Source organism: Anas acuta, chromosome 5 (assembly GCF_963932015.1).
Source record: "Anas acuta chromosome 5, bAnaAcu1.1, whole genome shotgun sequence".
NCBI classification, from domain to species: domain Eukaryota; kingdom Metazoa; phylum Chordata; class Aves; order Anseriformes; family Anatidae; genus Anas; species Anas acuta.
This window is the reverse complement of record NC_088983.1, coordinates 47,822,968-47,840,990: the sequence shown is the minus strand read 5'-3', so window position 1 is coordinate 47,840,990 and position 18,023 is coordinate 47,822,968. Positions and strand designations below refer to the sequence as shown.

The 18,023-nt window shown below is 41.2% G+C and overlaps 1 protein-coding gene across 5 annotated transcripts in view; it reads right to left on the bottom strand.

Moving 5' to 3' along the window:
• Positions 1-18,023, bottom strand: part of ANO1 (anoctamin 1) — a 77,677-nt gene that overhangs the window by 13,428 nt on the left and 46,226 nt on the right. For 2 of the 5 annotated variants that reach the window (XM_068684583.1, XM_068684588.1), the window contains exons 8-16: positions 16,688-16,753; positions 16,132-16,187; positions 14,423-14,464; positions 11,188-11,252; positions 10,461-10,595; positions 9,229-9,389; positions 5,284-5,366; positions 3,567-3,578; positions 2,659-2,730 (exon numbers count right to left, since the gene is read on the bottom strand). In XM_068684583.1, the coding sequence (XP_068540684.1) occupies positions 2,659-2,730; positions 3,567-3,578; positions 5,284-5,366; positions 9,229-9,389; positions 10,461-10,595; positions 11,188-11,252; positions 14,423-14,464; positions 16,132-16,187; positions 16,688-16,753 (692 nt within the window). The remainder of the gene's footprint in view (positions 1-2,658; positions 2,731-3,566; positions 3,579-5,283; positions 5,367-9,228; positions 9,390-10,460; positions 10,596-11,187; positions 11,253-14,422; positions 14,465-16,131; positions 16,188-16,687; positions 16,754-18,023) is intronic. The other 3 variants (XM_068684585.1, XM_068684586.1, XM_068684587.1) reach the window with 3 other exon arrangements.

The following is an 18,023-nucleotide window of genomic DNA, read 5'->3' as shown; positions in this document are numbered from 1 at the left end:
AAAAATTCTTCCTCTTCTTCCCTTGTCCCACCCCAGTCAGTATTTGCAGCTTGGCAATTACACAACTGGTGCCACTGAAATCAAAAAACTTCAGGATGAGTGTACAGTTGATGGAAGACCTTGTTTTGCAGTGCAATCCCCTTCAAACTGCTTCAATGGGAGTAAGTTTTGACTACCTGACTACCCACATGGTATGCGCTGGACCATGTCAATGGGAGTTAAGATACACCTGTGTAGTAACAGTTTGTAGGCTATCCTAAACCCAGTCAACCATCCAGTGACTCTACCACACTGAATTTGGGGAATTAAGATTTCATTTAGAGCAGTATTGCTCATCTAGAGTCTTTCCTGAACTCTCATGCCGGGAATTGTTTCTAAACACCAGAAAATAAACAACAAAGTAGCATTACTGAAGATGACGCACATGTTATAATGAACATAAAAATATTACTCAAAATCCTATTTTTATCACATGCACGTTGCCTCAGGGAAGTGCAAGCAGCTCTTCCAACACACAGGCCATGCTCGACTGCAAAACATAACATCAATCCAGCATGTACACCTAAGATTAGCCATGCAGTGCCATTCCAGATGCAAGAAACATTGGCTAAAAGAGTGCTGAAGAAACAAGGAAGGGGAAGAAACCCAAAACTGAATGTGAATATTAAACAAGGGTTCAACAGCCAAAAACAATTGATTTGTGTCTTCCATAATTACTCATAATTTGAGTTTCCTCCTAAGTTTGAATAAAAAGAACCAATTTCACCCCAGCCATGACTGTCTTAACTCTTTGTCTCCATTTGTTTGCTGCCTCTTCTGGAAAATACCGATGCTTCTGATGGCAATCAAAGAAAACAAAAAAGGATTGGGCAACATAGCATTACAAAGTGATGATAAATTAATCTATATACTCTCTACTGACTCCACATACCCAGCATTTCAGCCATAAGTCAATATTCTGTTAGTTTGCTCAATGCTGTGCACTACGGCTTTAGGTTAATAAAAAATAACAACAGAAGACAAACTGTTGCCCCAAATCTTGGAATAGGTCAAACTGTCCTGCAAAGAATTTCCTGTTTTTAATTTAGGATTGTGCCATTCTTGTTCCTTTATGATGGGTAAAGGAGGAACACTTTGGTCATTCCTTAAAAAGTGTATACATATTTTTTCAATCAGACTTCTTTTGAAAAAAATACAAGCAATTTCTGGGTTGGCTTTAGACAGTTTTCCTTTAAGTTGTATGACAACTCAGAAATCTGATGTTGAATTTGAACTTGAACACTCTAGATCCGAATGAAAGATAATTACTAAGTCTTTCAGAAAAACTCCTTTTCTCACGTTTCCCAAATTAGTAACATCCAAATTGAACACAGCCCAAAAAGTTATAAATAGTCAAGTTTAAAAAAAAAAACTCCCTTTATTGCTCAGCTTTCATACGCTGATATTTTGAGGTTACCATTCATTATTTGTTTGAGTATCCCAACCTTCTACATTTAAGAACTGAATTCTTAATACACCAAAAGGCACAGCAAGCTGCAAATTTTTAGTATACAACAAAGTCTGTGTTCAAACCTTGTTTATATAAGAGAGCAGCAACCCAAATTCTTTTTGTCCTGTAAGGGATTTTAACGTGCTGCAAGTCTGGTATTCCACAATGCACCGAGTGACTTGCAAAATGCAATGCCTAAAGTAGCTAGACGGTATTGGCATCAGCCTTGTGGCATCCTGAAAAGGGGGCCCAGCAGTACTCAAACTGGTCAAAGGAACTGCACTGGCTGAGGGTGAGACGTGTGTGCTCCTGGGACCAGCAGCACCTTTATCATATCCCCGGAAAGAGCAAGTTAAAAGCAGAAGTGAGCGATACCTTACCCGGTGAAATATAATGGAAGTTATGCTTTTAAAAGGCAGAAAGTTATTATCAAAGCTGGAATTGGGCAAGAAAACTGGTGTTAGTGTTCTTAATTATGCTCTAGTAATATTTTATAAAATATTTTACAAAACAGTCCCAAGACCTAAGCATAAAAAGTCAGACCCAGCTCAGCAGCAGGACGCTCATCTTCTACAGCTGTGTTAAAGCAGTGCCCAGTGCTTGATCTATGCTCCCAGCAAAAAGGCAAAAGCAGGTGTTAGGGCTCCCTGGGACAACCACGACACCACCACAGGCCACCCAGCACAGCCAAAACCTCAATATGTAAAGCAGCACAGATTTTTGGCCCCATGGGTTAACCTGCTGGCATGACAGAGAACCTCTCCTGAGATGCTTTACTTATAATAGCACAGAACAAGATGTTTTGCTATATTTTTTTCCCTCAAACTTGATTTGTTAGCCCAACAGGAACACCCCTTCCATCAGACTTGATGAGCTTTCTTAAACCACACCTCTGTATCTGACAATATCATTGAGGACATCTCTAGACTTAATCAGGTCTTGAGTAAGAAAATGGACAAAGTACCACATGTATGCCAGGACTGAAAACAACTGGAATTTAAACAACACATTATGCAGTGTCTCTCTCTTTTTTTTTTTTTTTTTTTTTTTAACCCATTTCCATTCTTTTTCCCATAGTCTTGGGTCAGCACCTACTATAAATGACCTTCTTTTTCAACGTGTTATTTTTTTTTTTTTAAAGGTGAAATAAATTAATATTTTTACCATACCTCTTTATGTTTGTGTTCTTTTCTTAGTGATTTTTCTAAAACCTTTGCTTCATATTCTGCTCTTGGATGATCCTGTAAAATAAGTCACATTTAATAAAAAGCAGTCATCTGTTTTCTGTATCACACGAATCATTTGCAGGTCAATTTCCTGATAAACTCCAAGTTTCTAACTCACTCAATACATCATTTATGTCAATTTATGGTCAACTGTACATTTAACAAAATGTCAAATACCATATCATTCGCAGTACTACAGCAGCAAACGTAGAGTGATTTGCTATCAGACACCCAGCGGAAGCCCTACATACATTTAAATTTAATACCTAAGATTATCCAGCACATCCTGCAGGCAGGTTCAAACCACTTGACATTATGCTTGGATATTCTTGATCTGCCTTTCTCATAAAAATTAGATTTTGCATTAACTGTAATTTCAGTGACACTCAACTCTTGAAGGAAACACTTATTTGCTGTAAATATAAAAAACACGTTGCTTTGGGATCCCAGAAAACCGTCAGCTGGGGCCTTCCCCTAATCCTGTCTTTGACAAAATCCACACAATTACCCATGTGCATTGCAGGAGAGGGTGTAGGAAATGCTCAAAAGTAAGAGACAGCCAAAAGATTTAGAAAGATTCACAGCTTCAGAATTCAAAATAATTATGCATTCATGAAAGATGCAGAATTCACAGTTATGCATTGGATGGAAAACAGAACAGATCTGAAAAAAGTCCAAACAAGTGGAGAGGGGGAGGATGTAAAGGAAAAGCAATCAGTGGGAGTTTTAAGGAAAATTGGAAAATTTGATGCTCGAAAAAGAAGAGGTGGAGATTAAAAGATGGCATTCATCGGTGGACATGTAATAAAAAAGGCAGGAGCAATAAAAAAAAAAAAAGATGTTTTCCAAACCTTGACTGCCTCCTTCAGGAAACCAGAAAAAAAAATAAAAATAAAAAAAAAAAGAAAACAAAAATTTGATTACTAAACTGTTGCAGATTATCTTGGATTTATATTTTTAAAATTACATGAAACAATAATAAGTGCAGTGGATGGCAGACACTAACAGAGAAAATCAGTCCACACATGTTCTACGATATCCGTTAACATCACTGTTCATACTGTATGATAGAGGTGTCCCTAAAAAACACCGGAAGATGAAACACTTTTTATTTTAGTGTATCACTTAAGACCCTGGCTCTTTACCTCATGACTGTATTATCTAGAATTACCTATACAAAACAAAGAATAAAATATACTTTTTTTTTTTTTTTTTAAACAGCTGCTGCCTTTGGTTACACAAGGTTTTAGGCTGTAGAGCTATGAACCCGAACATGAAGGAGATAGCTGTCGGAAAGATACAGTTAATCCTTTCTCCTTTCATGTAGACTAACAGCAAGTTGCCAAAAATAAAAGGGCAGTATAGTATCCAGAAAATAAAACCCCGTATTCTCTCCCAGCTAGGTATGCTCTAGCAAAGTGCATGGCACAGAGGCTGCTTGCGTAGTATGCCTAAATATATTAAGGAGGACTTAATATATTAAGAGGAGATAATTCAAGCAGAAACATTTTGGGCGTGAAGGAAGCAATAACTGCCCAAGGCTCAGCAAGCTGCATGGCACCCTGTAAAGCCCACGAGGTTTTTGTTACAAGGGAACAATATTTGTTGTGTACCTACTCAGGACAGCTTGTGATATGACAAGTGCAGCCATGCTCCTCTTAAAAACAACAACAGCAAAATATCTGGACATGCGGGCAGCTGGGCAGCGGCTCTGTGCCAGCTGGGGTGCTGCAGCCACCATGCCACATGCCAAGAGCAGTGGGGTGACACGGGAGACCCATGACCCCAACCTGTACCCGAGACTGCCTCAGCTGTCACTGTGCTGGGAGTGGGGCAGGTGAGCACTTTTTGTAAAGTGTGATATTAGAAACAAAAAGGTGTGAGCATTGTCTCTCCTTTCCTTCTAGAACTTCAATGATTTTTTAATATCCTTTTTCATACAAATTTGACCCTTTCCCCTTTCAAGCTATTTAGTGTATTTATTATAAACCTGGGTAAGGATTTTTTTTTTTTTTTTGGTATATGAAAAAAAATATGCCTCAACATTTATGTTCTTCCCAGTGTCCAAAGTCCACATATCTGGCAGTATTTTCTCAGGTATTTGCCAAGTCAGAGCTTGATCCTGCATCGCTAAAGTTAATAGGAATTTTTCAGTGCCATTTTATTTTATTTTATTTTACACAATGCTGTAGCTATCAAGTTCCATACATTCGCTTCTGATTTACAGCCCTGTGAGATGAACAAGGTCTGTGGTTGTTAGCACCCTGACACCAGGCAAGGAGTAACATGTGAGCCATATATTCCATGCATTCGCTGCTAGGTGTGACCTGGCTGCACATTCACAAAAAAAAAAAAAAAAAACACCAACAGATTTTGTAGCTATACAATTATGTTCCTATGGCAACAATACGTACTAGTCATACCCGTGCTATAAAAACCTCAAACAGTTCATGCATGGGATTTTCCTGTCTTTTAAGCACCCCATGAGCCAATGTCTGGCGGCTCAGGGCAAGGAGGGACTTGTAATGCCGCGGCAGAAAGCAGAAAGTCAGAAAGGAAGGGACAAACCTCCTCCTCTTCAAACCCAGTCAGGTCCCACCTGTAGTTGAGGCGCATCTGCTTTCTCTTCCAGTGTTCCATAAAGGTAGCAGCTGAAATGACAGGTTGACAATTATTTGGGCGTTTCACAAAAAGCTTCGGAAGTCGTGTCAGCCTCGGGGACATGCCTTGAAGCTGCACCTGCCAGGAAGATGCCTGTGGGCACACTCCCTGTTGCCACCAGGAGGTCCCAGCAGGTGCAGCATTACACAGCACACCCAGCCGGCCTGACTCCTCTGTGGCTGCTCGCTCCTTCAGCGGTAACGTCTGCCTGGGAAATGCCGGTAATCGGTGCTAGCAGCCAACTTTTCTACATGAGCTAAAAGAAAGGGCATTCGCTGTACCCACGTGGCTACATGCAGAACGATGCATGCAATTTTTTAAGGGGTCTAAGCAAGTCAGACACCTAAACTTATTTAAATATTTGTGTGTGACTAATGATACTGCTTGTCTTCATCTGTATGCAATTCTGTCTGTAAGCCCAAACAAATCTGTGTTCCATCTCTACAAAATATGACTGATTTAACTAGCCTAGTACTGTTGATATAGTTATTCCCTCAAAGATATCAAAATAAACCATTTTCGTATTATAATTCCATCCATCTAGTAGTCATAATAGTACTGTTAGCTCTTATAATCACACCCAAACCAAAATATTCATGCCAGTGTAAAAGCTGCAGGTGGGCAGGCTGTTAAAGAAGCCTTTAATATATGTATATATTTTTATCATTAGAAGAACTAGAATTTTCTTTTTGATGGGGAAGAATTCCAGAAAAGAAACCTCATTAATGCAGTTCTTGAGTCACAGTAAAAGATCCTGGTCTATATCAGTCTATCTGCCTCTGAGACAGAACAAGTTCTCAGAGGACATATTTAGATGCTGGGAATACACCAGTACCGTATAATAAATAAGTGATTATGAAAGAGGCAAGTCTACCCAGAAGTGGTGTTCCCAGGGGAGCTTCCCACAGTGAGCATTAACAGATGTGCTCAGAAACATTCACCCCCCACACTCAGGAAAAACAGAGGCAGGGAGAGGGCAAGAAGGTTGAATACAGAGGAAAGGACACCCTCGTGACTGGAGCCTGGCTATGGTCATGACACTCATTCATCTTCTAAGTGAAACTCCCACCTGCCAAACTTACAACTGAGTCCCTGCACAAGCCATATGCTTCCTGTAAATCTGTATCAACGTAAGTATCTCTTAAGAGAGACCACGTCATGGTCGCAGGGCTCCCTCCCCATCCCATGCTGCTGCAGCTCCTGCCCTGGGATTTGCCGTTTCCATCCACAGTCAGGAATATGGAAAACGAGTAATGCATCATTTCTTAGTGCTACTAGGAATCATTTCATGGCACTGCCTTGCAACGATGCAAAATGAAAACACTGCATCTGAAACGCAGCCAGCTCATTTCAAAAGCAGTGGGTGCACGTGCCATGTAGGATGCAGTAGCAGAGCACTGCCTCTTCACCAGGCATATTTGCATTTTCATATTTCATCTGGGCCCACCAGCAGAAATGGAGCTCAACAGTTCCCAAAGGTTACCATCCAGATACTCTTATTTTCTCAGATTTTTCATGACATTTCAGACCACAGCTTCAGGTTTACTCCTTTGGAAAAAAGCCAGTATCCCTCAGAACAAGGTAAGATTCATGGCTGGGCCAAGGAGAGCCTGCTATTTTGGGGAGCAGCACTGTGCTATGGTCAATATTTAATGCTGAATCTGTGACAGAAGTCCAGCTCAGTGCTGTAGCTGCTGTAACTCCCACAAGTAGAGTTCTCCGGATTGTTGTAATAACACCACAGAAAGAAAGCTTGGCTAAGTGATTGCTCAGAGGGATACCTCCAAACTTGAAATAATTTCTCTTTTGCTATGCTAAGGAGACCCTGTGTCACCTGAGCAGGTCAGTTAGCTTCCCTCTGCCTCAGTTCTTCAGCTGCACATCAGCCTAATAAAGCTTCTCCTTACAGGCAGAGGTGCTCACAAATGGATGGCACTGAAGACTATGTGTGTACCTACACTTACAGACAATTTCTGTTGAAATTATTTTCTAAAAAAAGTGTTCCTTTCATTTAAAAAAAAAAATACTTTGACAAATCCTTTAGAAACTGCAGTAATGCAAATTCATAACCTTGTGGAAAAAGTTCAGACTTCCTGATTCAAAATGACATTTTTGAAAAAACAAACATTTATTTTACATGGTATTACTCTGAAATAAAATGTTATGCTGACCCAGAACAACTCAGGAAGTTGCACACTCCACTCCAACACTATCTCTGATATTAAGCCCCACTTTGTACAGAGCACAGAAACTGGTTTCTGCCAATATTCCTGCCTTTGCCCAGGAAGGTTAAAAATGGATGGAGGGACCCACAGCTTTTTGCTAAAGAAAGGGAGGTAGACAGCCTCACTCTTTGGATAATAGAGCATTATGTGCCAAGAACTGTGCGTGGGTCACGATAACAGTAAACGAAAGAGACCGAAACTGATACTTGACTCTCCACATGACAACATCAGACTATTTAAAGCCTCTGACATGGCACCCTGCTTTGGGGTGTATCACATTTCTCCCTGTATGTTACACGCCCAGATGATCCTGAAGATCACAGTCACTCCTCCCTGCTGTAAAGTAGTTCAGTTCAACCTCCCCAACTCTCCAGCTTTCCCTCTCAACCTGTTGCACTCCCAACACTCCACTGCCCCTTCAATCTATCTGCAGCACTGTCCTTTTCCTTGCAGTCATCGACAATGAGCTCTTAGTAAGTGGACTTACACTGATGTATGCTGAAATCAGTTCCAGTGAGTGCGAATGTAAAAAATGGTTCATTACATACTAGAACAAATAAAAATCCATATTGGGTTTTTAGGATTAAATATCACCCAGAACAGTTTCTTGGGTAGCTCACAACAAGGTTGACAGGAGGGGCTAATGTCCTGTGCCCCTCACCAACACTGGGAACACGTGGCTGTTGAACTTCATAGCTGAGGGGAGTAAAGTGCACACCCCTGTTCTCTTGCAGCATCTCACAGAATCACAGAATTGTCTTGGTTGGAAGAGACCTCCAAGATCACCTAGCCCAACCTCTGACCTAACACTAACCAGTCCTCCACTAAACCATATCACTAAGCTCTACATCTAAATATCTTTCAAAGACCTCCAGGGATGGTGACTCAACCACATCTCTGTATAGGGCTCCCAGTTAAAACCACGTGTTCTGCACCCAACAGTTCCCATTTATCTAAACAGGCCCCATGGCCTCGCAGCAGGGATGACCATGGCTCACACAACCCTCTTAACCACCCTTGAATCACTCTCACAAAGGGTTCACAATGCTTTTAAATAAGTTCCCCAGATGAGAAAAGAAAGGTTAAGTGACTGGCTCAAATACAGGGCCAGTCAGCATCAGAAAAAATACCTATAACACTGTTGCCGGTCCACACGCGTGATGTCTGCTTGCTGATAAACTTAATTGCTTCTCAGAGCACACTCAGGAATCAATCTTGGTTTGTCCGGAGATGTTTAAAGGCCATTACACTTCCCTGCGGAGCCCTCCCCTCAACCCCAAAGTACATCAATACATTTCTTCTGTAATGTTCTAAAGTGGAAGCTGGCTCTGCAAATAGATTTTTTTTTGGCAAGCTATGCAATCCAGTTAATGAAATTTTGACATACCATGCTGCAGTTTTATGACAGATGCTTAACAATCTCATTTGATATTCATCTTGAGCAACTTTTTGAATTTTAGCTTTCAGTCCAGAATATAAATTTTGGGGTGACAGTTTCATGTTGGGGGGGGAGTGTTCTTTATATAATTAACTGTCTGGGTACAAATATACCACTTTATCTCTCCTGTTTCTTCCTGTTGTGTTTTAAATAATTAAAAACTTAACATCAAGGCATTTATCTTCTTACCCCAGAGAGCCATGAAGACTGAGAAGAAGACAGTTGCAGGGTTATCAAAAAGATGACTTGCACGAGCAGTTGCACAAGCAGAGCTCATCTTCCAGTAACTGCATGTTCTGTCACACAAGGGACACATGGTGATATTGTTTCTCTGGTCACACATTTCCATACTGCAAGGAAACAACACGTGTGAAAAGCAAGGTCAGTACAGCTCATCTTCCATGCTCTGACAATATTTTTTGGTGGGCCATTCTCTTTGGCACAGCATCTATTTCTGATCTGTAGGACCATTAAATGCTACTCTTGTAGTGATTCTCTCTCCTGGCCCAGTGAGTAGCTCTGTCCGTAACCTACACTGATACAGGGGCTGAAATAGATGCATAAAGGTCTATGCTTTTTATTACAGAAACTTAAAGCTAAAAACATAAAAAATAAATAAATAACTATTGTTTTAAAATACTAACGACAGTAATAGATAAGGTAACAAGGGAAACGTTGAGTATTAAGAGATGAGTTAATGAATTTAACCTCTCTGCACTCCATCTCTGAAATAGCAATAGTGACGCTCTCCTTGACTTTCTTCCACAGTTGGAAAAAGTACAAAGGAATATTAACAAACAAAATAATAACTATATTTTTTATATCTATTAATCTGCTTTGTTAATCACTGCTTATGGTTGCTGCACAAAGTATGTAATTTTCATACACAGCTGATGATGCATAATGCAAAATCATAAGGCTTTAAAAATTATTATGATACAAATCATAGTAAAATTTAAAAATAGTATGACATCAAGATTTTGTTAATCTGACCACAATTGCTTAGTTTAGACGTGTATATTCTTTATTTATCTTCATGCCACACAGCACACTTGTCAGCATTTTAAGATGGAAAGCACTAAAAACTATCATTAGCAGCATTTTGTTGGTTTGTTTTAACATAATGATCTGAGTTAGAAAAAAAAATACCTGAGCAAACAGCCAAGAATTATTTTTAGTACATCAATGCAACTCAACAAATAATATTAACAATAATTGCTAATGATTTTAAAATACACTTTATTTCTGGTGCCTGTGCTCAGCTGTTGGTAAGTCTCCATATTGCTTATTGGAAACAGGAATTGATGAGACTGTAGGCTCCCCTGGCCTGGGGAACTTGCCCTCACCTCAAGCACACCTCCCAAAAGATGAAGCATACAAAGGAAGACAAATCTGTTTTTTTCCTCTTTGTTCGTTTTTACCTTGGTATATTCTCATCCACAGTTGCACAGCCATATAGGAAAACAATAATTCCTACAATGGAAGCTGGAATAAGCATTTGTGTATAAACTCCCAGCCAGGCAAAATATAGTCCAATCTTCTCTCCAAAGTATTTTCTGAAAGACATTAAAGATTTAAAGAGAGAGAGAGAGAAAAAAAATATTTCCTATTTCTTAAAATATATCATGGATAAAATTATGAATCACAGCTGGATTTAGCATGGAGAAAGTAAGATCCGATGACCTGTGGGAATGTTTTCCCCTCAGAGGACTCTCTTTCTCATGATGCTTGGAGTTAATCCAGTGATGCAGGCACCATGAAAGCCAGTCAGTCCAACTGGTCATTTTTTTCCCGTCTTTCTGCCGTGTAAACTGGTATCTTTGGACCTCCTGAGAGCTATTCATCTTACAAAAGCCCTGCATTTTCTGTAACTTAGTTGCTCCATAGAGTCTCTACTCTCACCCAGAGCAAAAAAAACTCATTGAGAGCGCTGAAGCCCTGCACAAACTTCCTCCGACCCAGCCCTGCTCTCCTTGTTTCCACCAGGCTAGCCAGAGGTGCAGATGTGGGACTATTCCTGGGCACAGCACTGCAAGCTCACAGTCGTCCATCCTCAGGAGGACGGGCACCGAGGGACCTGCACGTGCTGCAGAGCATGGGTGGGAAGGGCTGCGGCGCGGGAACCCGACCTTGGGGCTGAGCTCTCACCTCACCAGGTCAATGGGCTGGTATTTATAGAAGACTCCATAGCTTGCCCACTCCTCGCACAGCAGCTGTAAAAGAGAAAAGAAGGTCAAAACAGAAGCAACACATACATGGCTTACTTCTCCTTTGCAGTGCTCATGCTGTGATCCGGTCTCACCTTTCTTCAATTTCAAAACATAACTCAGATCTGCCAATACACACAGTCTGCATTAAGCATTAAATACAAATTCGGTGATCTGGCATGCTATAACGCAGTGATGAATTCTAGTACATTAAAAGGCTCTTCAGCAATGGGATTGATGGATAACTACAGCAGAGATGGGGAGAGCAGTCCTGATTTTATGATCTGCAGAAAGACTCTAGCAGAATAGACACAAAAGATGAGCATGCTTTGAGTTACAAGATGGAGAAAACTAGCATAAGTGGGTTTGTTTTCATAGCGTGAATATTCAGCATTCATCAAGAGGAACTGCACAGAGGTGCCTGGAAGGCTCCATTTAATAGGAGTTCCGCTTTAAACTAGAAGAATGTGATGATTTCCACCCATTCTTCTGGTTGGAATATAAGCCAAGGAAAACAATGATTCCCCACTAGTGATTTATAAAATTAAATCCCTCACAAAAAATAGTTTCCTACAAGATCTTCAACTTATCCTTTACTTTCTAAAACACAGAAATAGCATATCTATGATCTGATTTTTAAAATATAGTTCAATTATCAGAGTGAACAAGAAATCTGTGTGTGTGTCCAAAAAATAGTGGATGAAATAACTGTGCTCATTGGCCACCTGTTGCCATCACCTTCCCTGGGACGAGGGTACTGGCCTCTCACCATCTGCTTGTGAATTCACATCTTCTCTACTTTCCTTACTTCAACCCAGTTACAAGAGCTATGGAGCATGAGGTTCCTGAACTAATTACTAATATTTCAAGGAGATGCTCGGATGGTAATTTCTGAGACCACTTCTTAGGAGACCAGCCCAAGCAGGATGCCACTGCTCAAGTCCATACGCTATGTTATTGCAGCAGGGAGAAGCTTGGCATATGTGGCTGTGCTCCTTCAGTGATGCACAGCAAAGCAAGGTCAGGCAGGCTGGTGCTCCAGCCTCTGCCACACACAGACCCCCTCTAGCACTATCACACAGCCAGCACGGTTTCTAGACCAGGTCTGCCATTCTTCTGCCAATTTATAAATACAAACCTTCCAAGCTAAACAGCAGTACCACACCTTCAAATCATTCCAAAATACAGCCTTCCTTCTATGGGAATGTGATGTCAAAAATACAGGTGGACTGCGGATCTTCCCCTCCTTGCCCAAAATAATTCATCTTTATTAGTTTCCTTACAACCACAAGGGCAGAAACTGAAACCTGAAAGGCAGACTTCTATTAAATATCAACATTCTCGCAAGTGTGATTTGAATTCTGTTCTAGGTTTCTTTCAACCATGTTTCCAAAAATTTAAGGTTGGCTGCCTCTGCCTAGGAAACATGCAATGATTCAGGCACCTCAACATTCATGCGTATGAGCAGAGATATTTCTTTTTATTATTTTTTCACTTCCTTTTAATAAGCTAAGTCGGTGCTGGAAACAAGATAATTCCTCAGTGAGATACACTGGTCAAACCTATCAGGTAACACTAAACTGAGGAGATTTTGCATCAGTGTCATTTTTCACTTTTGTACGGCACTTCAAACAAAATTTACATTTAAAGTACAAATGAATTATCTCATTTATCCTGACATTTATCAGCCTGTTATTCAAAGCACAGCTTCAAAGACATGATAATAGAAGATCAGTTTGCTAGTCCTAAATATTTACTTCATTTCTATGCTCAAATTTAATTCTGTTGTAAAAAAAGCACAACCTGGCCTAGCACTGGATTAGATTAAAGAAAACTTCAAGAAAGCAGAAGAGACATGCCAAAGCACACCAAAGTATTATTTGAAGGAACTGGAAGCCGAAGCAAAGGTAAACATTTCAAAACAGACAGTGGACTTGTGAAATAAGTGCATTTGTGAGGTTAGTAGTAAAGATAATAATCCAGACGCTTTACAAAATGCGGACTTTCATCCTGGTTTTGTTTGAGAGATGTATTGCTCAATGATGACATGACAACCATGTGGTATTTTTAACACAAATCAATGGGGGTGGATGGGTGGGAGGGAGGGAATCAACAGCAGCTGTCCCTTGGTGAGACACTTGCACATTGAGGCCCAGCAGACCTCTAATTTTGGGTACCTATTTTCATATGGCCACCCTTGAGGGCCTGAGATCTGCTCCTCCCATGCCCTGAGCCACACTTTTCCACAGAATCTTTCTGGGGATGTGATCATGAAACAAGTCAGAAAGGCAAAGGCAAGGTGGTGGTGCTGCTAGTCTGGAAGCCCAATGTATGTGGCACCAAATTCAGAAACTCTTCCTGGAAGCGGGGAGGTTATGAGTGGACTTAAGCTCTCATCTGCCACACTGAAAATGAGAATTTGCTTTAGAGAAGTGTGGTCACAAGTATGCAGCACTTCCATTCTGAATTTAAGAAGCTGACATTTCTGCACAGTGTAGAAAAAAATTGCATTTTCTGATGAGAAGTATTCCCTCAGAATTGTTCCTAAACAAATGTTTTTGAGTATACAGACACTAAAAACAATTTAAGCCACAGACTTATGTGGAAAGTGATACAGGGCATCAGCATACAACCATAAGACCATCTCTGGCTTAACTCCACAGTAAAACTTAGATGCAAATGAGAATTTATCAGGAATGCGCCATTCTTTACCCTTCCCAATAGCCATCACCATCACACTCATGTTTTGGGTGGTCCCCTCCCTCTGTCCAGAGCAGCAGCACATTAACTCACCAGAGACTGCAATGCTTTTTGCACAGGTCACTGTGGCATGAAGCAGGGTTTGTTTCAGGTATGGATATCAGAAGATGGCTGAGCATATTCTCGTCAGTGCAGGCCTGACATTACATCACCCCAACTTTAGGATCCACGTCTAAATGCTGTCAATACTTGCCAACACAGCAAGTAATGCATTACCACCAACCTGGTACTTTATACATAGCCACATCGTGCTCCACATTAAGGCAGACTGAAACGTTAGGAAGTATTTATGTACTTCTACTGCGTGGCATTTTCATGGTATTTTGTGTGAAATCCTGGCAATGCCCAGATCCCAGTGGGTGACTTCAGGCTGCGACTCTGGCAAAAACCTGTTAAACCCTGTTACATCCACTTACTTTTCTGTCATTGGGTTCGACGTTTTCACCTTCATAGTCACCCTTTAAAAAAAAAGAAAACTTGTGTCATTCAGAGAGTTGCACCCAGAGCTGCTATGCCTCCTGCAGTGCCTGTGTATCCTGCTCACTTAATGCATCGAAACCAGAAATGCAATCTGTAAAATAATGCTGTATTTTAGGAGTTCATTTGTCATAGCACACTTTGTCTCCTGTCGTTGGGCACATTAAGAAAGAGTAATGATGTCTGTCACCGGGATAAAAGGAATGAATAAGTGATAAAGGTGGCCTAAAAATGTCAAGGGAAAGGATGTGGTATTTCCACGGTGTTTGGGGTTCATCTCAGTCCACTTGACAGAGGAGAGAGCAGCTGAGAGAGCTGATCTGTATCCAGACTCTCCAAACACTCAGGGCTGATTAGATCTGAGGTTTTAATATGGAGCTATTTTTAAATATGATAAAGGAGTAAATGAAGACAACAAATAAATTACTTACAACAGAGCCTATCAGTAGCTGTCTAAAGATGTGGGGCCAGTACATGCAGAGAAGTTTATTTAACCTTTTTGGATTTCTAAGTGATATCACTGTAGCTTGCAAGTGCCTGATGTTTGTGATAAGCATCGGACAGATGACGAGCCTGTTGTGATCACTGTTACCCAGAAATAAAACACTCAAGACAAAATGAGCAGGGCAGAAAACTAGGATGGCACGCTTCATCTGCACATTCCCCATGGGGAAATCTGCACTGGGCTCAGTACTCTCTGGATGCTTACACAGCCAGCACATCACAAGCAGTATTTCTGCAATGTCCCCTTGACATCTGCCAGGCCTTTTTTGCAAGGCTGTGTGTTTGTCAGTTCTAGCTGTGCTGTGAACCCCCCAAGTTAAGGTGACACCAGCACCCAGCTGTTGCATGCCTCCCACTCAGGGAATCACAGGATGGCTGAGGTTGGCAGGGACCTCTGGGGGTCACTGGTCTAAGTCCCCTGCTCAAGCAGGGACACCCAGAGCAGGGTGCCCAGGACCATTTCCAGGTGGCTTTTGAAGATCTCCAAGGAGGAGATGCCACCACCTCTCTGAACAACCTGTGCAACTGCTCTGTCACCCACAGAGCATAGCAGTGCTCCCTGGTGCTCAGACAGAACCTCCTGTGTCCCATTTTGTGCCCGCTGCCTCTGGTCCTGGCACTGGGCACTGCTGAAAAGAGCCTGGTTCTGCCTTCTTTGCACCCTTCCTTCAGGTATTTATAGACATTGATAAGATCCCCCTGTACCTTTTCCTCTCCAGGCTGAACAGTCCCAGCTCTCTCAGCCTCTCCTGAGGGGAATGCCAGGGAGGTTTAGATATGGGAGTGAGCCCCTTGGTGCCCCAGGAATACATATGCATCTCAGCAATGATGCCAGAGACCTTGGGAGCAGGCCAGAAAGTAACAGAACCATTCCATTTCCCAAGCCACCAAAGCAACTCTTCTAATATCATTTTAAGACATCATCTATGATCATCAAAAGTAGGACAGAGGCAGAGAATTCATTAAAAGCGACCACACTGAAGGAAGCAACCTGCAGAGGTTACTAGTGTCATCCATCCTACAAGCAAGCAGGAAGTCAGGGTCCTGAGCACCATTGTTTGGGATGATGCCATTAATACATAACACAATAAGGACTATTTGTGTCAGACAGTAGACATGTAAAATATATTCCAAGATCACTTACATCATGCAAAGGATATGCGGCACTGTAAACTCCATTGGCAAGCAGGCTGGTGATCCCTTGAAAAATAAAGACATAATAGTTATTTACAATTTCAAGGCCAGACAGTCTCACTTCATCATCCTTCCTGGAGGTTTCCCTCAAAATAACAGTCATCTGCTCAGATAATGATTCTTCTGTCATCTCATTCCTTTTCATGTACTTTCATTTTTAATCATATAGGTTATTAAACATAACTCATTTTATGAAACGGAAAACTGCAGAGAGCAAGAAGAAGTCATATATATATTTGAGAATCAAGAATTAGAAGCCAATGACTTGAAATTAGTCATTATAATAAACTGCATTTTCTGAAAAGTCAGTTTGATTTAAGGGCAAGCCTGCAGATTTGAAAGTGTGTAGCAGAAGGCTCGATCACAAGAAGAATACAACTGGAATTGATGGCATACGGGAACACGCATACGCACTTGCCATACACACAGAGTTTTGAATTTAGATTTCAGATTGATTAGAGAAATTGTAGGGAAAGCCTTTGCAAAGACCTTGGCGTAATACTTACCATATTTACCACATTTTCGTCTTTTATTTAAAAGGGTAGTTTCCTTCTTTCTTCCCTCTCCTTTCCCTGTTTACACATCCGTTTATTAGTTACATGCATGAGCCTAAAAGCAGTTAATGCTTCATCTACACACCATATGTGGCATGTGGGACTCTAAGGTCCCGCTCCGCTCCTTCACCAGAGCCAGAGCACAACAGCAACAGAAGGATGGGAGAAGGCACGGGGCCAAGGGCATGTCCATGGTGCACCTCTCCCAGAAGTCGCCTGGCCAGACCTGGACCTCTGAGGGCTGTAGGGCACAGCCTCTCACAAGCTGCTGCCTCTGCTGGCATTCATATAGCTACTCCCAGTGATGGAGCAGTACCCGTGTCTGAATGCGTTATCTGTGAAGATAGGTTGGTCATCCGACTAACTGGTTTGGAGTATGGAGTCACAGCCTGTTCAGGTCAGTCAGTGCAAAGCCAAGCAGTTCTCTTTGTGCAAGGCTAACTAAAAAGAAAATCTGGCATTGTGGAGAATTTCAAAGGACTTCAAACAAAGAAAAATTATGTGCTACAGTGTGCTCCATGCTGCCTGTCTGTACATTGCTACCACGAGTGTGGGACAGTGAGCATGAACCAGGAAGCAGATCACTGCAGGTTCAGGAAACATTTTCAATTGTTCTTGAAAGAAGAATTTTTCAAGCTCACTAATATTTTCATATTCACTCATATTTTTACTGAGCACCTGCTGCAGGAACTGCTCCAGCAGTGCTCGGTATGCTGTATCATTATTTTTTCAAAGTGCTATTTAATATTATACAGTGCTATGAATTTTCTGCAAATATCTCCACGCTTCTGGCAGAAACAACTAGGGAACAGATGAGTTATCCTTCCAAGGCTGTGCTTCCAAATAGCTACACAATATACTTCAACATATCAGCATTTAGCAACTATGATACGTTCACATTTTCACAAATTTGCAAAATAAATAACAAAGACTGCAGTGTTTGCTGTGCTGCTGCCTTTTTCCTGCTGGACAGAAGTGTTGCAGCATTATCTGTGTTTGCTCAAATCCATTTGCAACCTTTGCTGGGTTGTAACCCAGCATTCCAGTGCTGTAACACAAAGGACCTGATTGAGTTATGCTGATTATACCCTCGGACATGCCAGGCTAATGACATTTTTATTAGGTATACTTTGTGACCTTGCCAGTCTATGGAAGAAGAACAATCCAGGAATCCTAACACTTTACCTTCCTCTGCCTTTTCAAACCATCTCTAATGTGTTTCCCATTTTTGGACCCCCCAAAAAATAAAAAAAAAAAAAAAGGAAAAAAAATCAAGTGAGCAACCAAC